The following is a 27,825-nucleotide window of genomic DNA, read 5'->3' on the forward strand; positions in this document are numbered from 1 at the left end:
GACATAAAACGGATGGTCGGCACCGGAGGGGGGTGGTGAGGACGGGCTGGCTAGCTCTATGTATGTGTATATATTCATCAATACGGGTCGGCGTTTCCTAGGTTCCCCCAATATTTGCCCCCCCCCCCCCCTCGACGTCTCGGCGGCGTTGGTGGAAGTCATGTCAAGATAGCATATGGAATACATGGTGAATTGGTAGTTATAGAATATAAGTTAGAATTTTCATGTCGTGTATTCATGTTTGCGAGCCCCAATTTTACTTTAAAGTTGTGTATTGGATTTACATTTTTGTACCACCCTTACACTCTCATAGTATGGTCGAATGCAAAAGAGTAAGAGTTTTCGTGTGATTTAATGAGTCCCCTGTCCAGTAGCAGCCACGATGTCTCCCCGCTATCATTTCATCGAAGGTGGTGATTCCATGTGAATTTATACTTTCTTTGTGTTCTAACAAATCACATAAACATGAAAATCCCCCAAAGTGGCAAAGTTCATAGAAAACTTGGTCGGTGCCCATGAAATGGTAGTTACCCACTATAAGGATGGTGCCAATGCATCACGCCCTATAGCCTCGCCACGTCAGCTTTTTTTTTCTCACTCTCACCCCACTCTCACCCCACGGTGCCAGTGCACGGGCTATAGTGCCAGCTCTCACTTCTCTCTCCTCCACATCAGCTTTTCTCTCTCCTCGACATCAGCATTTCTTTTTCATATTACAACATTCAAAATAATGCAAGAAAATTATTTTATTCAACTAAAATTGTTACTGATTACATTATAAAAAAAATTACACAAAAATTTGAAAAAATTACATAAAAAATTGAAAAAATTACATAATCTAGGCATTAGCCCACACATGCTCAACCAAATCATGCTGGAGCTGTGTATATAGACGCTGAGTATCCTCAACAGTTGGTCGACGGCAAAACTGTTCCCCGTAACAGTCAATGATGCCTTCACAGAATCTATCTAGACAATATGATGAAGTTTGTCTAACTAACTTAAGCCACTCATCTATCGTATCTGCAGCGGCTCCATAAGCTAACAAACGTAAAGTCGCAGTACACTTTTGTAGGGGAGAAAAACCAGCACGGTTGAGAGCATCAACTCTTTCGCCCCGCTTTTTTTTCGAATTTTTTGAGCCAGCTACCCCAACGGCTAGCTAACGTGGACGAATCAGTTCGCGCCACCTCAGCTAGCCGTTACCCCCTCCCTCTCGCCCCGCCTATCGCCCCGACCTGCCAACGCTGTCGCCTCCCTCTCGCCCCCCTCTCGCCCCCAGCGCGGGCGGCAGCCGGGCGGTAGCGGGCGCTACCGCCGGGCGGTGGATCCACCGCCCCGCACTGCCGTCTCGCCCGCCTCTTGCCTCCCTCTCGCCCAGACGCGGGCGGTACCGCCCCTCCTAGCGCCCGCGTTGGCACCAGCCTAAGTAAGGACCTTCTTGTGAAGCAATTTTACTTTAAAGTGGTGCAAGGATTTTCCTATATATATCACCCTTACACTCCCATATTATGACCGACTAAAAAAGAGTAAGGGGTTTCGACCCTTCTTCATGTGATTTCATGTGCCCCTGTTCGGGAGGCTCCACGATGTCTCCCCTCTATCTTTTCATCGAAGGTGGTCATTCCATGTGAATTTACCCTTTGTGTTCTAATAGGTCACATCAACATCAAAAACCCCCAAAGTGGCAAAGTTCATAGAAAACTGGGTCGGCGCCCATGAAATGGTAGTTATCCACTATAAGTTAGAATCTTCATGCGGTATGGCCATGTTTAAGGTAAACAAAATAAAGATTCCAATCATTATCGAGTAAGTTAAGCTAAAAGAAGGGAGTTGGCCACGGTGCAAACTGCATATGGCATGATTAGCAAAGTGCATGGTGACTTTTTGATCGAGTATAGATGGATGCATTGATTAATTGATGGATGTGATCAGTGCTAGCTTTTGGACTTCTCTGACTTTTATTAATCTTACGCGTGCGTGTGCGCAAAACACAAGGAGAAAGTTAGAGAGTCGTCCCTTGATGAACACATGCAGCGGGGGTCTCCAATTTCCCTGTCGCCTCGCTAAACGTGCGGCATCCTCGATTCACTCTCCATCTAATGACACACCACGGAGAGTCGTCTCCCTGCATCCCCTTTCTTCCTCCATCGCCCGCGTTGGCCGCCATTCGCATGATTCGTGTGGTCGAATGCCATCCTTGTTATAGTGCTCGAATGCCATGCATGATTCGTGTGGAGTGAATCTCATCCTGATGCATGTTGTCCTCTAGCTACTAGTAGTAGCTACTCCCACTTTCCAGGAATAAGTGTACTTCTATCTTTCTTCTAAGTTAATCTTATTTGTATTTGATCAACTTTATAGAAATATAAGTACCGACATATACGATGTTGATTACGAAACTAAATTTAAAAATAGATCTAGTGACATGAGGTTAGTGAAGTAAATGTTGTAAAGTAAAGTTAGAGTTTTTTTAACAAGGAGAGCCCCGAAGGGCCTGAAAGCTTATATTAAAACACAAATAGTGGAGGTGTACAATATTACAGAAAACCCAAAAAGATTGAGAAAATAATACATAGGTCCCTGAATTATACGGAGGAGACCTCTATGGAAAATCTGAGAAGCAATCAAGTCCCTCCCTATCTCCTCTGCCGACCCAGAGGTCAGCTGCACCGTCGACGAGCACCACCGTGGGAACGGAACCACTAGCTTTAATGTCGGCGTTGGGCGCGCCGCTGACCTAAAAGAAGGCCTCCGATGGAGGTTGAAAGGATGCCGGAGCTCACCGGATTTAACAGACAACATGCAGCCGTCGAGATGAAGCTCGCCGAAGTTGCTTGCAAGCTTCGGAAATCCCAGACACAGGAATTCTCAATAGCTCCATCGATGTCGAGTAACCCGCCTTCTAGCACAACACTCCAGCCACGGGCGGGAGAAGGCGGGCGGAGGAGTTCGGAGAAGCCATGATTCGACACAAATTGGCCGCAGAAGCCAACCACGTCGCCACTGTCTTCATCTTCCTCCTCGCTGCCACGGCCGGCCAGGTCGATGTCGAGGACACCGAGGATGCAACTCTGCGCCCAGAGGTGCTTATTACCGAGGGCCTCGGCAGGAGGAGCAGGCGATTTCCACCCACACCCGAGGGGCTTAATTGACATTGCCGCTCCTCGGCCACTCGTCGGTGCCGCACCTAGTCACCGGGGAGGAAGAGGCCCCTGCTCCTCTCTGAATCACAACCGCCTGAAATCATCCTTCCCCACCTCGGCCGGCCGGTGAGAGAAGGACGGAAAGAGTGAAGGTGTAAAACAGAGAAAGGGAGCAAACCTTGGGCTTGTTGATGGAGATCTCTGGGGCAGCCGCCGGAGCATCTTGTTGCGCCGCCACCACCACCAACCGCACCAGATTTTGCCCAGAAAAGTTGGTGCGCTACTCCAAAATCACGTCATCTCGCTGAGAAATATATATGTACACCTGCCTACCTACTACTCCGGCACGTCCCCCTCCCCATCTCTCGCCGAAGAAGGATCGGGTTCGGCCCGAAGATGGTCAATGGGCAGAAGAAGGGGGTGGGAAGAAAAGTAACTAGCTAGTGCACGGTGGTACTCCATTCGCTGGTTCAATAATAATACTGAAGGCATACTTTTTTTTGTTTCTAAATATCCAATCAAATTTTATGAACTTAAAACACGATCTAATTGTGAGCGGAGGGGTAGTCTTTGTTTTTTAATTCGATGATGGTTGGGTACGCAAAATCTAAACTTGGTAGCTAAAACATGGTCCGATTAATCGATGGGTGCTAGCTTTTGGACTTGTCCGAGTTTTATTAATCTTCCGCGTGCGTGCGTGCGTGTGCGCGAGCAAAAACATGGTCCGATTAACACATGCAGCGGGGGCAGTTAATAAAGTCTCCAATTTTCTCCGTCGCCTCGCTAAACGCGCGGCAATCAATCTTTGACTTGATGATCTCTCCACTCTCCATCTTCTAATCTAATGACGACACCAAGCAGAGCCGTCTCCCCGGATCTTTACTTTCTTCCTCCATCGCCGGTCGGCCGCCATTCGCCGGCCCCTGCATCCCCGCTCGCCGGCACTCGAGTCCCTCCCCGCGCACCGCCGTATCCCCGGCCACGGTCATATTCTGCTCGTCCGCGGCATCAAGCGCCGCTCCAGCTGATCGGTCACCCGCCTCCAAGGTCGCCGGCATGGAGGCCTTCCAGCGTCCACGCACCTCGGTCAGCCCCTCCCCCTCCTCCCTCATCCTATGCCCTTCGTCTTCAACTGCCCATTTGCTCACGCCGGGGCTCATCCCCTTCCCTTAATTTGGTCCGAACACCGACCAGGAGGACGGCCAATTGGAGGACGTATGGGGAAAACGGCCAGCCATCCGGAGCGTGGAAGTGCGACTGGATGACGCGCGCAGGCTGCCCAGTCCAGTCCGGTCTTGAGCTAGCTCAAGGGAGACGTCAACCAGCCCTGCAACTGCAAAAGGTATTTTCTTGCCTCCCCCTCCCCCTGCCTCCTCTTCTGTGTTATAGCCTAGTTAGATTCCCACGATTGAATCATCCGGCTAGCTGCCGGTCTGTCGTGCTCCACGGTGAGAATGCAAGAGCAGTACTAGTACTGGGTAGGCGGAACCTGCAAGCATGCAAGTCTGGCCATCACGATTTCCTTTCTTGTCCTTTTCTTTTGATGCTGAAAACAGAGGTTGCCAATGCTATCCCGTGACAAGCATGGTGAAAAGTTCGTGGCGGACATTTCCTCTGGGGCGGGAGATGGAAGAGCTGTCCTGAGTTCCCAACACCCCGAACTCTAACACATGAAGCATGATCGAGTGGAAATGGTCCCAAGATCAGTCCGACGTCTTCGAGTACTCAAAGAGCCGTTACATACCCACACTCGTTGAAGGTGATGAAGCTAGCCGTCAGTACCATAACGGTGGACGCGAGCTCGTTGAACAAGTGCTGCAAGTTATTGTTTGCAAAGAGTTCATTTTGATCTTCTCTAAAGCTCGAAAACATATTAACTAATGTATTGCATTTGTTAGAATATAATTGGATATGTACGGTATAAGTGGCATTTCAAATCAGCAAGTATTTTCCAGAAATGTATATAGTAACTCTAAATCGCCTTGTGCATAATGTAAGATGTGCTGAACTTGAGTGATCATACCTGGTTGATCAATGTGACGTAGACCATGGATAATTTAAGCCGCTAGGTATTTGTTGTCTCTGTATCAAGCATGTATAGAGAATTCATGCCTAACAAAGGAACATATATTGTTTTCCAATATATTATTGTGTTTGATGACTTCCTGGTTCGGTTCATTTAGGGACTGAATTTGTTTTGAGGGAAGCCAGGGTGCAGTGTAGTTTGCTTGCCATCACAACCTTCTATTCTCTGTAACAGGAGGCTTGCCCTATGCTGAATGAGCACGGTGCTCTAGACAGTTTAGTGCTGCTCAGTTCAACAAACATCATGTTCCTTTTTCTTGCAGCCTTTTTGAGCTAGCATTTTCTAATCATATCTAATAGTTGTGCACAGGAAGACCCTGGGCATGCCCATGATGGCCAGTACAGCAAGACCCATGGGTAAGTCTTGGTGCCAATTTTCCAGTGTAGAGTGAGCGAGTAGTAGTAGGTGTAACTGGCGATTTTGACCCTACTGTATTTCTCATGCAGGACTGCTCATGCTTTGAAGCCAAAGACTTCACTCCAAGAGCATACTACGTTGCGAGCAATACCAACTCAGAGTGCCCTGAGGAGGTCGAGGCGTTGTCGCAAACTCAGAGAGCATAACCTTACGCTGTCGTGTGTGGTGTTGCGGTGGATGGACTCCGTTGCGCGCCGTGGGTCAGTACCACCTTCGGATGGCTTTGGTTAAGAATTTGCAAAGTTGAGATGTTTTCTTGTTATGGCTTTACTTGATTTCTGTTGTTTTGCTCTTCTTCGCTCTAGACTATCAAGTGTAGGTAGCTTGTGCTATGTGATGATAAGCTAGCACCAGTCTTACTTCTCTGTTCTTTTTCTTTTTGTGGGGAGTAGGCTTGTCTTGCTTGGTCGCAAATTGACTCCCCTAATATCTAAATCACTTCTATCATTCTAAACCTTTTGGACATACATACATGTAGTCTGCACATTCAGGTTCATTTTATCTGTTAATGTTCCTCCAGATTATACCCTGCTAGTATATTACATGATGATTATTTAATAACTGATTTCGGATTCCTCTTTTCCACCATGAGTGTATCAGCAGTGTAATCTATTCAGGTTCATTCTATATTATTAAATGATGGATTATCCAATATCCATTAACTCCTATCAAATCTATTAATTTGTACTAAATAACTTCTGTAGCTTCTAGCTCTTTTCATGGAACCTGAATAGATGGTACTCAAGTAAAATAATTTATTTTGTCAAATGGTCATATGTACGACAGCTTGACAGTTTCTTGTTTTAGTTATTTACATCTCTCGCTTCTTGTACACTATTTGGTGCAATGTTTTTCTAATCACACCATGTTCCTTGCAGGTTGCTTTGGCTATTGGGGATGCGAGGCAGCAGCATCAACAAGAGGCAAGTGGAGTTAGACGTGGCTTGGAGGTACCAGCTAAAACCTCTGGCTTGAAAGTTCTAGTGGCCTAGCTTTTTCTTAAAACTCAACTTACATGCTCACAACAATGCCCTCCAGCTCAAAAAAAGCCCTCTGCTATTAACTTCCATCACCTTAAGTGATTCGTTTTCTCCCAAAATACTGGGTAAAAGGAATCTGTTCATGCTTTGGAAGGGAGTATTTTCTAGATATTTTGCATTTCTCCTATGTAGTTTGGCAACTGAATTATGTACAGGAGATGGTCTTTTCTATTTTCTTTTGACCTGGAAATGGTATATTCACTTTATACTAGTGATGTCTGTGTTGAATTCTGAAGGCTGGGAGTTTGACCATTTTTATCAATAGAGCTACTGGACATTTATATGATTGATGATATCCTTTGCTAACTAGTACTAGAGATGATTTTCACAATTAGACTAGGCATGATTTACATATGTCCTCGTAGTTTCGTGTCAAGCTACTTTCCGTCAAGACCTGAAAGCATTCCTTGTTAGGAAAAATTACCTTTATGCATTTCCAGCTTTATGGGTGTGCGTAAAGCTTATGCAGGCTAGATAGTTCTACATTTGTTGTAGTTCCAGTTATAATAGACAACAATTTTTCTACATGTGCGAATGAAATCTGAATCAGACCAGCTCTAGTGTTTGATAACTTGATCAAATTGACAGGTGAATAAGGAACCTTGGAGGAGTAGCTTTGAGTTATTGCCTGGACACAATCAGAAATACTCCCTCCAGTCTCTTTTAATTGACTCGGATTTACAACAACTTTGTACTAAATTTGAGTCAATTAAAAATGACCCGAGGGAGTACATAAGAAGCTGGTATAGTAACCGGCTTTTACTTCTTGGTTCTTTTCCACACGATAATTATACAATCCCTGGTCCTTTCACACTACATGACATGAAGGTACCAGCTTAGGTGAGGTCATGTAGTAAGAAACGATGGTAGCATATTCATCGTTAGTCTTGCATCTTAGCGAACATCCCATTAGAAGAAAAAATCTTTATATTTTTCATACTCTGAAATAGATAAGCACAAGTATTGCAATTCAATGCAGGAGTTTATTTTTTGTTCATCATCCTATAGGAATACAAATATGCTTATTTGCGAACTAAAGCACGACCAAAATTTGCGCTTTCTGCAGCTTTTCACGCTCCAAATGTTACCGGGATAAGTGTTGGACAAACGAGAACACTCAAGCTATTCTTAGTTAGCTTCAGGAATTGTATATCATGCTTTTCGGTAAATATTCAACATGGATTGATACTTTGTTCATTGAATATGTATATGAATCAAGTGCATTTGGATCTTTGTCTTGCTCGTGGTTTTATTTTTAAAAAGGCTCAGAGATCTAGCAAATATGTTTGAACAGCAACCAAGTACGTTCAGCATCAAAACTGTTCAATTCTGAAGCTTTGTTTTTGTTTTCATCGTAAATTTTCGAGTTAGAAATTTCCCTGTACCGAAGCTTTGTCGTTGTAGGGTTACGTATGCTCCAAGCTAGGATACATCAAGCTGCTAGCTTAGTAGTAGCATGTGCGCAGCTGAGAAGCGTGCCCACGGTATAGGATTCAGGAGTGAGGCATGCATGAACGAAAGCAATAAATAATTTAATGGATAGATGGATTGATATCAATTGATAGGGAACGGGCATCAGCAAGTCTACTTGTTGTTCACTTGGATGAAAGACCATATAGACAATCCAATGATCTTATTTTCTTTTCTTTTTTGGTGATTTTCGCTTGTTGTAAGGGCAGAAAAATAGCTATGTAATGACTTGCAGTGGGGTTTGTCTATGCAATATTCTCTATTGCCAGTCCCCTTTTGTACCTCCAAAATTGATTTGCTGTTAAAAAATTGTACTAAAATATCAATGTACACTATGCAATTACTTTGAGTTGTTATCTGCACAGTGTGCACCATGATCGCCAGGGGATGTTTAACATTCTTTTGTTTTGTTATTTTTTTATCTACTCATTCCTTGTCTCTTTGCACAATATGTTCTTACAGTCACAGGCTCAACTTGCACAGTTGCACCTAAAAAGAAAGATTGGTGTATATCGTATATCTTTCCCTGGTTGTTAATTCATACTAACAAATCCCTTGCATAGGATTTGTGCGCAGACTAGACACATGTACCTGATTAAAGATACAATAGTAGTAGTAAGACCTTGTGTATAACTGCTGCCATCACGGGAACAATTAATCACCAGTTCACCACCAAGTAGAGAGAGAATTTGTCTTTTTCAAATTTCAGAGCTTTATTGTCACTTCTTGCAAGGAAATTCCTGGGAATAGAATATTAATACCTCCAGTTTGCTGCCATAGCTAAGAGTTTTCTGCATTCATCAAGCATGACCATTTCTTGTCATGCAACGACTGAAAACTGTGAGACCAAATATGTCCTGTCTACAACCTGGCAAGAAAGATGCTCTAATGTCACTTGAAACAGATTTGACAAGAATTTGTCTTAACGGTGAGGGACGCCATCTCCTAGTTCTTCAACTTCTGCACTTCAGTCCAATTGATTTCATGAGCTTATGAAGTTCAAATTTAAATCATGGAAATCGAGGGTGCATCCAGATACCTTTCAACTATTGTCGTGGACTGAATTGTTTTTTGCGGATTTATTCATGATTTAATATGTTAGTGATTTGAGCGTAGTATTTCATAAGGTGGGGACTCCCACGAAAATTACCAACACTCAGACTATTACCATTTGTTAATTAACAGGGAAAAACTTTTCTTATAGTATGAATCATACTTATCCTACAACTCTTTTAAAGAATGTGTATCAAACCATGAAACAAGGTACTCCCTATGTCCCGTGAAGTATGTTTCAATTTTATTTAGGTACTCATGTATATAGACGAGTTTTAGGTAGACTCGGATCTAGACAAAGTTGGGACATCCTTTTCGGGATGGAGGGAGGAGTAAAAGATAAGCCTACTGTTAAAGACCTGATTTTATTGGCGAATAAGTAAATGTGGACAATAAATACCTAAGATATCTTAAGTTAGAAAGCATACAATGAGCTATCGATCGCAAACCTTGCATGACATCAACAACTGAGATTACAACATTCTTAAGACTAACTGCATCCGCCTGTTAATATAATGGCAATACCATTAGTCACAATCTCAAACGTAATTATTTGGGCACAAGTAGAATTGCAACCGCAAAATTATTCCAAGTTTAATCAATGTAGTTTTCACAGCATACCCTCCGCTCCTGTGACTGGCAGTCGCCGCTTGCTTGATTTTAGAGCTTCAGTTGCCCGGAATAAGAATAGACTATTCTCCTTTTCAATTGTTGGCAATGTAGCTTGTTGTAGCTGATCTGGAGTAGATATCCATCTTTGAACCTTTCATGAACGAATCAGTAGCTATATGTGACATCTATGTTAGTTTTTTCATGGTTCTTCTTCTTGCGCTTGATAGGAATCATCAGATCTGAATATTTGGACTATATAGCCATTTTGGCTAACATGCACTTGGGCTGGGCATTTTTTATATTTCTCAGCGAGAACAGATTAATATGAAGTTTTATTTATATGTTTGCTATAAGCTATAAGAAACTTGCTTGTGTATAGCAAGGATGACCAAATCAGTCCTTGTGCTGCTATTTGGCATGGTGGAGCAGCTATTTGGCATAGGCCACACTAGATTTTTACTTGTGGGCTGAGTGCACTTATTGGAGCTGAGCTGGAACACTAGATCAGAGTGGTTGCTCTTTTGCGAATAGATGAATTTTGTTTATAGCTTTCTTGATGCATGTAGTGATGGTTATTTCTGCTCCTTATTTGTTGCTGAATTGTTGCCTTTGTGTTCCAAGACTGGTTGGACCTTGGAGTGGTTGGACCTTGCATCTTTTCACAGGAGCAGTAGCTGTTCCAGGAGCGATGTTGGTGCCTCCCTCCCAGGTTGTTCTACGACTTCTAAGCATTCAGATCAAACATGTTGCTTCATGATTGATTGCATATGCTAGATCTGCCTCTACTGTATGAGCTGTAGGTCGTCTACTACTGTTTTCCGATAACTTAATGGCTTGATCTAAACATGTATTGAGGTCTTTGGAACTAGTTTTGTTCTCAATGTACTATTGTTCAATGTCTGTTTGCTGATGTGTATATTGAGGTCCTGGAAAGCTAGCTATTGCATCCTGCTGTGCTTTTGGTTTGGGAAGTGCAACATTTGGTGAGTGTGGAGCTTTGCTCCATTTTACATTGTCTTTACCTGGGACCTCTTTATCTATACACAAATCAAGCAAGCTACATGTTGCATGTACATATCTTAGTTTTTTTAGTTCTACACGTAGTTTGACATTGTCAACATTTACTTCGACCTTAGTTTGATTAATATGGTTTTTATTCAAGTTTGAGGTTTTCTCTAACTCTTTAACTCATTTACCTATCAGTCTGATGAAAACAGTTTCTGTTGTATAAATATTAATTCTTGCTGTAAAATTTAGTCGCCTTGTCTAGTTTCTAGTATGAATGTAATTACAAATTTTCAAGAAAGGGACACCATTTGGTTTTGCTTGGTCATAGGAATTGTAAAAATACTTTCCTTTTTTACACTTGTTTGATTAGTTTTTGGTATTTTGGGATGCGTGAGTGTATTGGTTATTGATTTTTAGTGTATTATTTTTTGTCACTAATCACTTGATTCGATGTAGAAAAAGGAGTATTTCTTCTACCACCAAACAACTAGGTTAATTGTGATGATTAAAAAGAATCCGAGTATGGCCTTTTAAATTAGGAAATTTTCAGTTTCTTATATATTCTCTCGGCATTCATTCCCTTGATGTGTGTATGTAGGTGTTGTCACTTATGGAGGACGGGATGCCAAGCCGCTCGGCATGGTCTTGGTCACTAGCAGACTGCACACGGTGAGAAGAAAGGCCTAGAGACATCAGCGAGTGAGGGTGATCTAGTGTTCTGCACCTTCCGCAATAGGTTGGAATGGAAATTTCCTATACTTCAGCTCAATGCAACTTCCTATGTTTACAATATAGTTCTCATTTTAGACTTTGTGTATGAATCATTGTCATGGAACTGTAATGGAGTTGAATATTCTCTCGGAAATAACTGCGAGATATAAAAGTATGTTTGTTGGTTGAAACCACCGTGGAAAACAAAATATTTTGAAAAATTCTTGGAACATCTAGTGTAAGGAAACAAAGTACTACTCTGTTTTCTAAATCTGAGATTATTTCTTATGAATGGACATATATCTTTGTATTCAGAATCCCCTTCTAATCTAATATAGTTGCCTTGTCATGTTCTTGGTTTTGGTTGCATCATAAAAAAATCACCTTCTAATCACTGTCATGTATGAACCTTTTGAAAAAACATACAGTTTGCACGTTCCTGTTACTTTTAGTTGCTAATGTTCTTCCGTATTACACTCTGCTAGTATATTGTATGATAATTATTAAATAACTGATTTTGGATTCTAATTTTCCACCATCAGTGTGTACCAACCTGTGTTATTCATGTTCATTTTATTATTAACGGACTGATTATCCATTGTCCATTTAATCATTCAATCTATTACTTTGTACAAAATTTGTTCTCGGGTTTCTAGTTCTTTTCATGAAACCTGGGTAGATGGTACTGAAGTTAAACAATTTATTTTGTGAAATGGTCATGTGTATGTCATCTTAATAGTTTCTTGTTTTTAGTTCAGTCCAGATCTCTCTTTATTGTACACTTTACTCACTGAAACAAGTAACCAGATCCCTCGAGCACGAAGCAATCAGATCTATTACAAGCTTTTCGAAATAAGTTCATCCTTATAATTCTATGATCTCTTCTTATTTGACATTATAATCAATTCTTAGTTTTTCGCTAGAGAGTATAGTATTTCCTGGACCAATAGTTATTTGTTTAGTTGCTAATCATTGGATTACATGCATGTTACATATATATACATCATCATCAAGTTGTGTATTGTGCATCGCGATGATTCTTTTTTTGGGCTGACCTTCAAAGCGCATTGTTATTTGATTCATGTTCTTATTGCCATTGTTGTAGTCCTAGTGAATCTCGTCTAGTTTAACTAAAAGATAATTGCTGGACCGGTGCTCCCTCGTGTCATGTGGGTCAAGTTTACTCCAAATTTATTCTTGCCAAAACTCATTTAGAACTGATGTCATTTGTGTTTTTTTATTGTGTAAGGATGTCGAGGAGGAGGACTAGATGATGGCAGCTGCAGCTGGATGCTTCTTGCAGCCTGATGATGTTGTTGGGTCCGACCCCAAACTCAGTCTGACCATGATGTCCAGCCCATACACAAGGTAGCTCGCCTCCGCCGCCACATCAAGATGGCCCCTTTTTCTTGTTCCGGTGTGTCGTAGCTCATCATCTCATACTCGCATGTACCTAATGGATGTTCTTGTTCAATGGCATGCAAAAAATATTCGTCTCAACTTGATGAACATTCTTTTGTGCCCCTCTCGTGATGCCCGGCCTGGCACGGTGTCTCTTGTTTATGTGTCGAGAGTTATTACGTGCAATGTTGCAATGTTTATGAAACGTTGCTCGGGAGATTCTATATAGTGACATCTCTCATTCTGAATATTATCATGTAAGTTTCAGTGAAATCCTCGCTATCTATTAGATGTTTGCATATTAGTATTGTTGTGAGCTACGAGCTATCTCGTTATTACTATATGTGTTGTTTCCATGTCTATGAAGATTTGCTTGGAGATTATAGTGACATCCCTCATTCTTAGTATTATTATGGTAGCAGATGTCAAATTAGATGTTTGCATAGTTGTACGGTTGTGAGCTGCAACTGATCTGGTGATTACTGTCTGTCTGTGTTGTGCATAGTTACTGTGGTGTCTTTCATTAATATAGTGTTTCTCCAAAGTGGCTCCTGTGTGACTGATACAAAACAACTAATGTTGCATACATAAGATGAGATTGCAGCATAGATTTGAACCTTTCATAAACGAATCAGTAGCTATCTATGATGTCTATGTTAGTTGGTTCATGGTTGATTTTCTCGCGCTTGATAAGAATCATTCGAACTGAATATTTGCACTATATAGCCATTTTGGTTAACATGCACTTGGGCTACATTTTGTATATTTCTTAGTGAAGATAGACTAACATGAAGTTTTATTTATATGTTCACTATCAGCCTACAAGAGACATACTTGTGTATGGGATGGATCGTGCTACTATTTGGTCTATTTGGTACGGTGGACCGGCCGGAGCTGTCACCCTTGCCAGCGGAGACGATGGAGCAAGATGAGGTAATTGAGGACTTGTCAAGCGAGTGCACCATCAAGGTGGGGCCCATCGGGGGCCTTGCCAAGAAACTAATCTTTACGGTTCGGTTTGCTATTCGAATTGCTTGCTAAACGGATATATAAGCTGTCCTAATCTTGTTAACATCTATGCGTAGTTCCTAGGTCATCATGATTCTTCTCATAACTTCACCGTAGCTAGTTTGTTGTGACCTAAAGCTGTTTGTACCCAGCTTTGTTAATTTGTGATGCTCTAGCTGCTAGTTTCCCATTTAGTAGGTTTGTACCCAGCTTTTGATAGCCATGCCTTGGAAGCCGAAAGACAAGAAGACACCATGTTCCTTGCTCGAGCCGGGGCCTCTATGCAGCAGGTTTTCTTCTAGCACGATAGCTACACAATATATATGGTTACTACAATGCTTTGATTCGACGTCTCGAAACATTCATGTTCCGCATTGACTTTGCTTGATGTTCTTTTTTATGTATTAGTTTTGTTGTATGCACCTTAGTGTCTTTTTTGAAGTATATGATCCGGATGTCCAATATAAGTCATGGCTAAAATTCCAATACTATCGCTAATTAAACTTGTATTTGTTAATTAGTCGAAGAACTACTATTGTTTCTTGAAGAAAAATCATAAGTGGCGTTGGTATTTCGGGTCTTGCATTATTTGTCTATCACGAGCTAGCTAGTTTGTTTATCACCGATCAGGCTGGATTTATTATTTTGGCTATCCTCCGGACGAAGCTAGCGGGTTGTCACCGTTGCTTTGTCCTTTCCTCGCTTATTGGTTGGTGTCGGCCCGGGCTGCACTGATCTATTTTCTCGCTATTGCCATTGTAGGTTATATGAGGTCTGTGGTCGTCGTTTTTGCTGGCCTTTTCGGATTGAGTCTGCGCTGGTTGGCTGCGGCGTAACTCTAGGGCTTCGTGACCGAACACTTGTGTCTTGAATTCTGAAGGCTGGGAGTTTGACCATTTTTATCACTAGAGTTACTGGACATTTATATGATTGATGATATCCAGATCGTCTCTTTATACATACGATGTGTTGCTAGCTGCTGGATGCAGGGAAGATGTGTTGCTAGCTGCTGGATGCAGGGAAGGTGTGCTAGCTGCTGGATGCAGGGAAGGTGTGTTGCTAGCTGCTGGATGCAGGGAAGGTGTGCTAGCTGTTGGATGCAGGGAAGGTGTGTTGCTAGCTGCTGGATGCAGGGAAGTTGATCATATTGTTTCTGCATTTCTTATGGGCATGGAGGTTGTTGAGCTGCGGGAGGGCGAGAGATACTTTCTGCAGCTCGGCTGGTAAACATTGAGCCAGAACATCGACAAGCTTGCTTGCAGCAATGAAGGCATGGACGGGATGGTTCGCTGCGAAGTGGGATCAAGGTGCCCATGGCCATGGAGTGGACAAGCTATAGAGATTTGTCCTTGAATGAAATGAAGCCGATGATGTTTGTATGTAAATAGGTTAGACTTGTTGGGCATAGAATTGGTGTGTCTACTGCTACGATTGTCAACTGAAGTCGAGGATGATTTTTGTAGAGCGATTTGATTTTTTTGATGTGAGTTGTGTTTGATTTGGATGTCTAATAAATAGATTTACCCAAAACTGATTCTATACAGTGATTTTGAATATGAAGTGTACTGTGCATGTGCATTCAGTGTCATATCAGAATGAATTGGCTTTGGTTTAAATACATACTGAATATGTGTGCACCCATGGATGGGTCGATTTGCTAGCTCGAGCGAGCGACTGCACACAGATTATTTTGGTTGGTTCCAGCTTGGGCGTAACTGAGGTTATATTCATTTTTATCTCACTAGGTAGAGCAAGCAAATTATGTTGATTACCGTCAAGCTGCCTAGATCAGTAAACATTATACTACCTCCGATTCAAGGAATAAGGCGCCCTCGTTTTACGTGCTTTTCGTTTGACTAAGTATTATTTTAAATATATAAAGATTGTTTGTATGAAATTAACATCATTAGAAAGTGTTTTTCAATACGAATCCAACGATACTAATTACATATAATATAACCAAAATTTTGTTGCTTAATTTTTATGGTCAAAGTTCGTCTTGGAATACGCGTGCGCCTTAATCCTTGGAACGGAGGTAGTATATTCAATAAACTACCGAGTTGAGGGCAAGGAACATTGAGAAGCACACACGTGTATTAATTAATTCATCATTTTTAATGGATAATAAACGTTTTGGTCAAAGGTATATTGGGGAACAGGGCAAATCAGATCAACATTGTGGAGTGGGTATAGAGGTAGAAACTGAGCCGCCTGGCATGCATCAAAGTAGTATGCCTAATAAAATAGTCTCGTTTTTCGCTACGTTCTGTTTTACGAGGAGACTCAATCATCATGTGGACAGTTGTTTCCACCATCAAGCAAGGAAACGAAGAGTTAGGGAGAGTCTAACACCAAACTTTCACACCCGCGCGCTCATCTCCTTCCCGCCCTGCCTCGGCAAAATTCGAACCAGCCAGAAGCCCAAAGCTGCTCTATAAGTAGGAGCCCATCGTGAGACACCGCGTGCGGGAATCGCGTGTGACTTAGACTTTGACTTTTACTTGTCGAGGAGAGGAGAGGAGAGGCCGGCACCGTCGTCGTCATCGCCGGCCGGCTGGACACAGATCGAGCAATGGAGGCGACCATGGTCGTTGTTGTCTTCTCAATGGCCTGCGGATCCGTAGGATGCAGGCGAGCGAGGAGGCGAGCAGCGATCCATCCGTAGGATGCAGGCGAGCAAGGAGTCGATCCGTCCGTCGTCGTCGCTGAGGTATTTATCTGGCTCTTGTTCCTCTTGTGGTTGTTTTGTTGCGCGCGGCAGCTGGTGGAAGGAGTAATTAATCCGCAGCGCGAGCGGACTCAGCTAGCGTAGCAGGGCGGGCAATCAGGGAATTCTATCTTCAAAAACGCGAGCGAGCGAATGGATCAAGCACAGTGCTATAATATAAGCACAAATTGGGTATATGCCAGCAGCCCAGCACTGTTACTTGATGGTTTCTGATAATCAGTTCCCATGTTGGATAGTTACTTTTGATAACTTGCTCTTTTCGTTTAACTCTGATCATTTTCTGTATTTTAGGAACCTGCCACAGGCTAGGGGAGGCAAGCATAGAAGGTGGTGATGAAAGGATCTTCCAATTAGTTTTGCAGGACAAGTGAAAGAAAATTGTGTTGCAGGAATAAATCAAATACGGAGTATGAATTTTCCAACAAATACAATGAAACCACATTTATATTCTGCTTTTTTTTTTCTATTCAAAAACTACACTTAGCTTGATAACTGTCGAGGAAAAAAGGACCGGAGATGCGTCAGCAACTCCCCCTCATTCCCCCTCGCTGGTGTACAACACCAGAAGCCAAGCAAAGCCAGCCCAGGCCAGCAGTTGCTCCATTCCCTGGGGAAATCCATGGCCAAGTTCTCCTTCGCCGACGCTGCCGACGAAGACCATCCTCCAGCCCCCGCCGCCGACTCCGGGGGCGACGACAAGAGGAAGCGTGACGGCGTCGGCGGCCCTGACGACGGCGCGGTCGGTGGAGGACCACCCTCCAAGGCCCGGAAATTGGATGGCGTGGGCGGGGAGCGGGCGGTCTCGGGGGACGGCGGGCGCGGTCGGGAGGTGCGGAGGGTCGGCGGGGACGGCGACGGCGACGCGGGGATGAGCATGCGGATCGACCCGGACTTGCTCGACTGCTCCATCTGCTTCGAGCCCCTCTGCCCTCCCCTCTACCAGGTTTGCTTAATTTGCTCAGCTCTGCCAATTGAATTGGAATCCAGAATAGTGATAGATAGAAAAGGAGATGCAAGACGGCGTCAGAGGACATATGCGTGCACAATTAGTTTGTATATCCTACTACTACCCAAGGTTTGTATATCCTACTACTACCTCTGATCCATATTAATTAGTGTCGATTGAATAAATTAGAGACAGTAATATGGATCGGAGGGAGTACTATTTTTTACAAAACATGTGCTTGAACTGGTATAAAAAGTTAATGCTTGCAATTCGTTTCTTCCATTTTAAGCCAGCGGGGAATTTTCATTTGCGAGACATTTCACTATACTAATTGATCTATTACTGCACCGACAGAGATTTTTACTTAGTCTGCCATGTAGACAAACTTCAGTACTTAGAGTTTCTCACATGTACCCTAAACTCAGGTCTGGGCTGCTGGTTTCACTGCTGCCATGATGAAGAAAAGAAGTTCTTTCAAAGGACCCCCAGCTGACTCTCCTGATGGATCTACTTTTAATGGTGCCTTGAACAAAGTTAATTGTGTCTCCGAGTTGACGAAGCAATCATGGCGTGAATCTGTTCTTCAATCAACTCTTGAGAAGATCTTTAAATTTTTTCTTTTTGTCACTGATGTGAACAAGTAAGTCTATTCACCATTAATAAATATTGATCTGCTTAAATGCTATTGACAGCTCACATCTTTGTCCATAGTTACCAGGAAACTGTATGCATTAAAATATATTCCCATAGCAATATTTTTGCCGGTGATATTATCTCTTTTAACTCATCTAGCTATATCATATTATAATTAAAATGTTCTACTCTATTCAGTGTGACAAAACTAAAATTTATGGTTCCCCGTTAATTAACAATTATTTGTTCTAGATGTCCAGATACATATTAATTAGCGAAACTTTGTACTTTTCATAGATAGGCCGAGATGGCCTGTTGACCCTTCTATTCTAGAAACTACATTAGACCATAATCCTCAGTATGTGCTTCTTCCACCTGGCCTCTTGGAGAGGTCGAGGATTGGCTTGAAGAACATATTCTGCATAGAGACATGTATATCCGATGGGTTCTCATTAATTTCCTCACACTTTTCTGCCTCTTGCTAATCATGTGCAGGGGAATACGCAAGCTCCTCGCTGTTCTATCAGAGAAGCAGCCGTCCTGCCCTCAGTTCTACATGTACAGCTCAGCCGACAGAGTGATACCTGCCGAATGCGTGGAGAGCTTCATCAGCAAGCAGAAATCACTAGGGCTGAACGTGTCGGCCCACAATTTTGTGTGGTCGCCGCATGTGGACCACTACAGGAGCTTCCCTCACCTGTACTCGGCCAAGGTTGACGAGTTCATCAAGCTCTGTTCCCCAACTACAGTAAGATCGATGTGATGATCATTGACTTCATTTGCTGATGATTACGTATTTATGTTAAACACTGTGTAAACCGGGCTTGATGCCGATTGCTGAATGCACAAGACCCAGGTGTGTAACGTCAATTTACAGCTGCTGCCATATTGTAGGCAGTAGGTGGTGTATGGGTGTGTTGTCATGATCAGCAAGTTCGATAGATGGCCTTTTTTTATATAAGTTACCAACACCTTGATAAAATTCATAGAAGCTTAATTATACCTGCCATTTGCATAGCTAAAATGCACATAGCAGCAAGCAACAAAAGAAAATAAAAATAAGATACAATAAACATTACTAGAGAAAACCCTCAAAGGAACATTATGTTAGTTGCGCACTACTAAAGTACGACACTACGGGTATTTGGCCAAAATACCTGTGGAGCGCCGACATCAGTATTTCTTTACAGGTTGCATGCTAAAGCAATGGTACCCCTCCAAGTTTGTGGAACACACAAGCGGCAAGCCTGGCCAAGTGCACAATATTAGCGGCGTACCAACCTGCAGCACGTCAATACTATTTACATTACTGGTGACGGTCTGGTATACGGGGACACCACAAATATGTGGGATCACAATCTGACCACGCGTAAAATTAAAAGTGGTCTACTTACACTATTGGTGGCGTTGGTTTATCAACATTTTATTCTCACGTCACTAATATTCATATGCACACACCCAATAGCTGGCAAGTTTTTGACAGCTTATATGCCCAAGTTTTGATTTATGTGATCCTACAAACTAACCAAACAAACAAGAAAGCCCATTGGTCAACCCCATTTCAAAGCCGTTGAAAGGCGTAGACCAATGCACGGGTCAAGGGTTTCGGCAGAAACGACGAATCGTAGCATCGAAATCCATCCAAAAACTTGCATGTGTTCCTAGTATATGTATATAATATTGTTGTACCTACTGACTTTGAACCACTGTGACCTGCTGGGTACTAGTGATCCATATATGCTCCATGGACAACCGACCCAACTGCATTTCGCAAGAACTCTTGTCCTCTCATCTTTGGGAAACCTCAAATGATGGTGCTCCTTCAATCCATAATTGATAAGTGCTTGTTTGAACTGTCTACTATCAGTGAAGCTTTGCCCAACTTCAAACTCTTTCACCTGAGCACTCTCATCATATACTCTGTGTTTGGTCTTCCTTGTTCTCACTTCTCCATCACTATCTTCATCGAACGAAAGATCATCATCACTGTCAAAGCACTCACTTCCCACTTCTTGTTCTTCTTTAATATTCTCTGGAACAATGAACTCTTCTTTCACTTGAGCCCTGTCCTCTCCAAGCATTTGCCTTCTCACACTCTCCTTCAATTCTTCTACATACTTCCTGTAGAATATGGCCTCATCATCGTCGGCACTACTATCTCCACTGTCTGCTTCATGAACATTCTCATAGTCACTATCTGAACTGTCCTCAGCATCCTCTCCTTCATGTGCACTCTCAATTTGGATTCCTTTGCCTTTGTCTTGCAGATTCATTGGTGCCCTCACAACTGGGATTTTTCTTGCTACATTTGGAACAATATGGTTAAGTAATTGTTGATCAAGTTGCTCAATTTGCCTCCCTTCTGCCTGCTCATACTCAGCTTGGTTTGCATGATCCAATTTAATATGCATAAACTCAAGCTGGCGCTCGTGCTGGACTTGCTGCGCTTCTTTCTGCTCTTTTGTCACTGCTCCTTGCTCCTCAAATCCACCTTCTTCGTCTGTAATAGCAAATGCAGTTCTTTCTGGACTAACTGCAAAGATGTCAACATAACCATCTGCAACTCTATTCACATGCCGAACCATGTTTATGACATTTGTGGTGTCAACAAGGCTGCACATGAAATTCAAATTTCTCTCCTTTTCAATCAGTCTCCAACTTAGAGTGGTCTCTTCCAAATCTTCATCAGAAATTGCCATATAATCATGCAGATGCCTCTTGAGGGCTTCTATCGACATGTTTGTAATGGGCACGGATGAGCAGCCACTCTTTCCCCCAATATAGTTCCACTCCTTCCCATCATATACCATTCTCCCACGAACATGGAATCGAACACAAAGATTCTCCATCCTACAAAAAGACCAAAAATTGTAACTTTAGACGAATTTGCATATGTTACTGAATTTGCTGAATTTAAAATCATAGTACTGGCATATGCAGTTCAAAGTGCACATGATATCTGAATCTTACGAACATCTACTGGAACTACACTTGTTGCCATGTAGTAATAATTCATTGTATTTGCTTATACCAGGAACTTATCAAGTATGGGCATCTCTGGATCTATATCACCTCATCTGTATGCTCTATTTAAATGGCTCGACGTAAATGGAAATATAAGATAGCAAACTAACACTATTACCGTGGGCAGATCTTTTGCAATAAATAGGTTGTCTGGAGCTATTCCTGATCTAGTGATCTCATCAAGCTGGGCAAACTCCAACGACTGTAAGATAACCCTTAGGAGCTGAAAATTAATGCCACTATATAATTATATTACTTATACATTACTTAGGAAAATCATATCCTTAGGTACCTGCATGATAACAAGCTGAATGGAACAATACTTCAGACGTTCGGGAGAATTCAGACCTTGCGTGAACTGTGAGTTGATTTATCTCATTTTTTGCCTATGGTTTATTATTCTAGTTTCAGCATTTCATTATTGCATACTTTTCATGTCAGCTCTGTCGGAGTATTCAAATAAACACCAAGTGTAAGTACACTATGCAGGATCTATATTGTTGTAAACACGCTGCATCACAAATATTTTAGAAAACTGGAACATTTCCTAGATTTTAGTATGACTCACTTCAATATGACAAGACATGTGAACTGAAAAGTGGCTTATATGTTCCGGCTTAACATGCAATAGGATCTACAAAAATACTCCCTCTATTTCATAGTATATGTCTAGTTTACTTGAAACTGTTTATTTGTCCAAGTTCCTGTCTCCCCTTCCTGGTTGCTCCCATGAGTGGCACTGTATGTACTAACTGAAACTACACTTGTTGCCCTGTATGTACTAACTGAATTTCATAATTTTCTTGTAATTTCTGATCTGCTCGGTGCACTTCTTTCCAGATGTTGGATGCAGAGATCGCACGATCTGACCTGCTGCACAGCGCCGCACTGCAATAACCAGATGATGCCGTCGATCGCCCGCCCTCGCCGCTGTCCAGGAGTAACAGTCGTCGCCGTCCAGGACGGGGAAGAGACCTGGCTGCAGGGAAGAGCAGAGAGGGTTACACGGCAGGCTTTGGTGGCTGCTACAGAGAGATGCGAGCCGACGGTGCGGTGCTCCTACCTCGTTGCCGTCGAGGAAGATCAGATCAACTGGCGGCGCGGTGCTCCAGCCGCCTCACACGGCGGTTCTCCACAAACCTCGTGGGTCTTGATCGCAGGTGCCGACCAGCTGTGGCTCGTCCAGGTGCGTATTCAAGTATTCATCTGGTCCATCTCAACCATGCCGACGTGGAGCAATACCACTGTCCACCGTGGCAAAATCCTGTGACCAAACAGCCATTCACGACTGGGGGGGTATTTTGTCCGGTTTTTCATACTTACGGGGGTAATTTGCTCCACTTAATACATAAGGGGGGTTAGCGCCTGGAACCTCAAAGTTGTGGGGGTGATTTGGACTTAGGAAGGTCAGAAAGCTACCGTGAGTGTCAGATCAGTTTGCAGCAATGGTGTGGATTTTTACTCAGATATGCATTTTTAGATGCTGGTTTGTCGTCTCTAAGTTCTACAAAGCAGTAGAACAACTAATTGTGCACGCATATGTCCTCTGAGGCCCTGACGCCATAGCAATACCGTCATGCATCTCATTTTCTATCTATCACTATCAAATACTAGCTCAAGATGAAACAGAGGGTACGAATTCTGGATTCCAATTCAATTGGCACAGCTGAGCAAATTAAGCAAACCTGGTAGAGCGGAGGGCAGAGGGGCTCGAAGCAGATGGAACAGTCGAGCAAGTCCGGGTCGATCCGCATGCTGATCCGCGCGTCGCCGTCCCCGCCGACCCTCCGCACCTCCCGACCGCACCCGCCGTCCCCCGAGAGTGCCCGCTCCCCGCCGACGCCATCCAATTTCCGGGCCTTGGAGGTTGATCCACCACTGACCGCGCCGTCGTCAGGGCCGCCGTCGCCGTCACGCTTCCTCTTGGCGACGCCCCCCGCGTCGGTTGTGTCTGCGGCTGGGGCGGGGGCGGGGGCATGAGAATGCTCTTCGTCGGCGAAGGAGAACTTGGCCATGGATTTCCCCGGGGAACTTCGCCTGGCTTTGCTTGGTTTCTGGTGTTCTCCAGCGAGGGGGAATACACGATGAAGGAGGTGGTTGTTGACGCACACATCTCCGGTCTTTTTTTCCTCGACGGTTATCAAAACTAACTGTAATTTTTGAATAGGAAACAAATACAGAAAATAGATTTGGTTTCGTCGTATTTGTTGGAAAATTCACACCTGCAACACGATTTCTTTCACTAATCCTGCAAAAGAAATAGCCCACAGCATAATTGGGTAAAGCACATTATTGAAGAGATCCGAAATCAACGAGCAGTCAACGGACCAAGCCGAATGCAGAGCAGAGGTGGGCAAATTGAGGAACCTGGCTGAGTCAAGGACGCGAATGACGATCGCTGGTACGCACCCGCTCCCTCTCGATCGACTTCCTCCTCGCGACCGCAAAAAGAAAAAAGAAAAAATGTTGCGGTCGCATGACGCATCGGCATGCGTACACCCGCGCGCGACTCAACAATCGTGCTTGCTTTGCCATCAGGTGTTGCTCTTTCCCCCGCACGCCATGCTCCTTGTAGCCATGCAGTCAGTCCTTGTAGCCATGCAGTCAGTCCTTGTAGCCCCTGCTAGGTGGGCCTGCTTTGCCATCTCACGGATAAGTTGTCTGCCGTCAGTGCGCCATTTAGCTTGGATCGCCTGATGCAGGAATGGCTCCGTGACATTCATGGTGAACGCCGCGAGCACCAGCGCGTGCCGTGATTTATGACTTTGACGATGGAGATGGGGCGGGGAGGCCACCATGCCGCGTGCGCCGGGGAGCTACCTTAGGGCCGCGGCCTCCTTCATTCCCATAGCATATTTCAAAATGATGCTTCAAAATTAAACGCATCTACATGTGAACCTGATTCATGACCCATCTAACCAATTATGGAAATTCTGTCTTGTGATTGGCCATGCAAAGCGCCCCGGCTTAGTATTAGCAATTATGGTTAATTAGGGAGTACTACTACTATTAAACCCGATTAGCAGCAATGCACGCGCTAGTTGTTTCTCGGGCTGTGCTTTGGCAGTCCAGGCACCGTGATTAATTATCGCAAGACATTAATTGGCAATTGCTTAGTCTCCTACCCAGCAATAAATTAGTACTGGAGTGGTACTACCTAAAATCATGGAGAATTCCGCGCGATTTTCAACTAGGCGACTTAATCGCTGAATCGAATCGTTACAACTCCTTCCATAAATTGGAAGGAGATCGATGGTCTCACAAATTCGGAGGCCCAAAATAAACCCACTCAGACCCCAATTCTGAATTATTTTATTTTGGCTCGCTACTTTCCATAATATCCTCACGAAAGTTCAATTGCGCCGCCGGCTACATCAACGATCGACGTCATTTCCGCACCACTCTCGTACAAAACCAACTTGAAGGTTCCAACCTACACAGCAAAATGCATACCTGAGCCACAGTGCACACACAACCCATTTGGCATGCAAACAAACATCTCATATTCTTACCTCTTCAGCACATGGAGAAATATAAGAACGTCGTCGTTTAGTCCTCATCATCAACCTATAGAACAATATGCAGAGCATGGTCAGCACAACACTTGCAGGCGTTTCGTTCCAAAATAACACCACTACCAGCTGCTGGCCGGGCACTTGGAACATGCACAGTTCAACTCGTAACAAATCCTAGCTAAAACACATCCTCTTATATATCCAGCAACCAAAAAATGCTCTGTATGCCAGTATGTATGTACTACTTGAAAGCAAAAGAGAGATTCACGAGACCTAAACAACGACACACCAGAAACAACAACTACATGTCCATATATCATTTGTGCGTGCATGATTAGCTAGCAAGAGTCGATCTTCAGGAAACTGTACAAATGCAGACCACAAGATGATGGCAAACTATACAAATGCAACCCAGCAAACCTCTAGAGACATTCAAACCCCGAAACTATCTTCCTCGACACAGCATACACAACTACTACTACTCGATCTATTCAAAACGAATACACAACACAACCATTCCACCACCAGCCTGGTCAATTGATCGTGCAATACCAAAACAGAGCTCCGTCACAAACAACGCAAAAACCACATTATCATTCTGAACCAGCAGGAACCCAACCGGTCCTATCACACGCATGTCGCATACAGCAGCCAAGCCCTTGGAGCCAGCCGGCGACGGAGCTGTACCATGTCGCCGTTTGCCGTGACTCCCTGCCCAGGCTTCACAGTTGGCTGGCTCCACTTACACCTGCACCGACTAAAGCAAACCGCGGCGAGTAAAACCAGGGTAAGTGAGGATTTAGTTGTTCTTCTTCTTTATGAATTAAACTCACTAGTAGTTGTTAGTTGGTTCACACGTCATGCTTCAAACAAAAGAATACGCAGCACAATGCAATACTAGCTTGTATGTCTCTTTCCATTGCAAGTAAAACAACACTGACACTCCTGTATGTATTTATGCATGATGCAAAGCCAACTAGCTAGTATTTCTGCAAACAAACAATTCCAGATGGCCCACGAATGAACACACTGGTGTTTTGCAATCGCTCTTTGGATTCCATAAAATCGTTTGGAGGCAAGTAGCTATGCTACAGGATTCTTTTGGGAACTCCAGAATTAATGGATTTATCAAACTTACACAGTATGGTGGACCTTTTCTGAATCAAATTCAATGTTCGCAATCAGCAAGGCATCAAAAACATTCAAGTAAATTAAAATTCGCAAAAAGGCATACAGGATGCTCCACAATCACACCCTTCTTCCTGAGTGGATTTCAGATTGCTAATACATCTGAGAGGAGGCCCGTATGAACTCAACCACGAGAGATCTGAACCAAAGCATTGAAGATGCTGACCAGCATGCAACCACGAAATCATTTGTGCATATATGGGAACTAGATCCAGCTGGGCCAAGCAGGAGTTCTGCTCCCCAAACCGCCAACAAAAAATAACTTTTGTGCATGCATGACTAGCTAGCAAGACTCGATCTTCAGAAAACTGTACAAATGCAGACCCCAAGAAGATGGCAAACGACTGTAGAAAAGCAACCCCAGCAAACCTCCGACTAGAGACATTCAAACCCCCAAACTATCTTCCTCAACACACAGCATACACAACTACCTACTGCTCGATCTATTCAAAACGAATACTCAACACAACCATTCCACCACCAGCCTGGTAAATTGATCGTGCAATACCATGGAGCCGGCCGGCGACGGAGCTGTACCATGTCGCCGTTTGCCGTGTGTCTCCCTGCCCGTGCTTCGCAGTTGGCTGCCTCCACTTAAATACACCTGCATCGACAAAACCAAACCGCGGTGAGTAAACCAACTGGGACAGGGGTCAACGAGGATTTAGTTCTTCTTCTTCTTTATGAATTAAACTCACTACTAGTAGTTAGTTGGTTCACACGTCATGCTTCAAACACAAGAATACGCAGCACATTGCAATACTAGCTTGTATGTCTCTTTCCATTGCAAGTAAAACAACACTGACACTCCTGTATGTATGTATGATGCTTAGCCAACTAGCCAGTAATTCTGCACACAAACAAATCCAGATGGCCCACGAGTGACCATTGGTATTTTGCAATCGCTCTTTGGATTCCATCAAATAGTTTGGGGACAAGTAGCTATATGCTACAGAATTCTTTTGGGGACTCCAGGATTAATGGATTTATCAAACTTATGCAGTATGGTGGACTTTTTCTGAATCAAATTCAATGTTCACAATCAGCAAAGCATCAAAAAACATTCAAGTTAGTTAAAATTCGCAACAAAAAAAAAGCATACAGGATGCTCCACAATCTAGAACTGACACCCTTCTTCCTAAGTGAAATTGCTAATACATGTGAGAGGAGGCCCGTATGAACTCAACCACAAGAGATCTGAATCGAACTAAGCATTGACCACGAAATCGTGGCTCCAAACCAACCAACCAACAGTTTAATTTGGAGCCCCGTTTCAGCACAGCCCACCATCATAGCACGAGTAATAATCAACATGTAAAAGAGAGAGGGAGTGGTGGTGCTCAACTCAACTAGAGGTGGCCGGCAGGCAGGAGGAGCAGCATGCAGCCGATGTGGTCGGCGGCAGCTAGAGGCCGTGGAAGACGCCGACTTTTCGACCGTGTGAACGCCGGCAGCTGCTGCTGCTTGCCCACCCCGACAGCAGCAGGTGGTGCAGACGCCGGAGCAGCAGCTCCCCCTGCCGTGGCGCGTGAGGTGCTGCTGCAGGGGTCGTCGTCCATGAGAGGCTGGGGGCTTCGGGAGTAGAGGAAGGCGGAGGGGGCGCGCTAGGGGTGCGGGTGGCGAGGCGGCGCCGGCGCAGGTGACTTGCCGGCGAGGGAGATGACGGCCGGTGGAGGGGGTCGCAGGGAAGGAGGAGCCGGTGGTTGGGGAGAGCGGGGTGAGTGGCCGGCGGCGGAGGGGGTTGGGTAGATGGGTGGGCGGCCGTGAATGGGTAGATCTGTCCAGGCCATGACGTTGGGAGGGGATCGACAGTGCTGGGCGGTGGTCTGCGGCCGGAGG

General features: G+C 43.9%; 1 protein-coding gene across 1 annotated transcript; it reads left to right on the top strand.

The window, feature by feature from the left end:
• Positions 1 to 4,407: 4,407 nt before the first annotated feature.
• On the top strand, positions 4,408 to 6,781 carry LOC124694266. The gene is made up of 4 exons (XM_047227271.1): positions 4,408 to 4,488; positions 5,542 to 5,588; positions 5,679 to 5,849; positions 6,528 to 6,781. Exons 1-4 carry the CDS (start codon positions 4,408 to 4,410, stop codon positions 6,622 to 6,624), a joined length of 396 nt encoding a protein of 131 aa, XP_047083227.1. The 3' UTR covers positions 6,625 to 6,781.
• Positions 6,782 to 27,825: the final 21,044 nt, after the last annotated feature.

Source organism: Lolium rigidum, chromosome 3 (genome assembly GCF_022539505.1).
Source record: "Lolium rigidum isolate FL_2022 chromosome 3, APGP_CSIRO_Lrig_0.1, whole genome shotgun sequence".
Taxonomy (NCBI): domain Eukaryota; kingdom Viridiplantae; phylum Streptophyta; class Magnoliopsida; order Poales; family Poaceae; genus Lolium; species Lolium rigidum.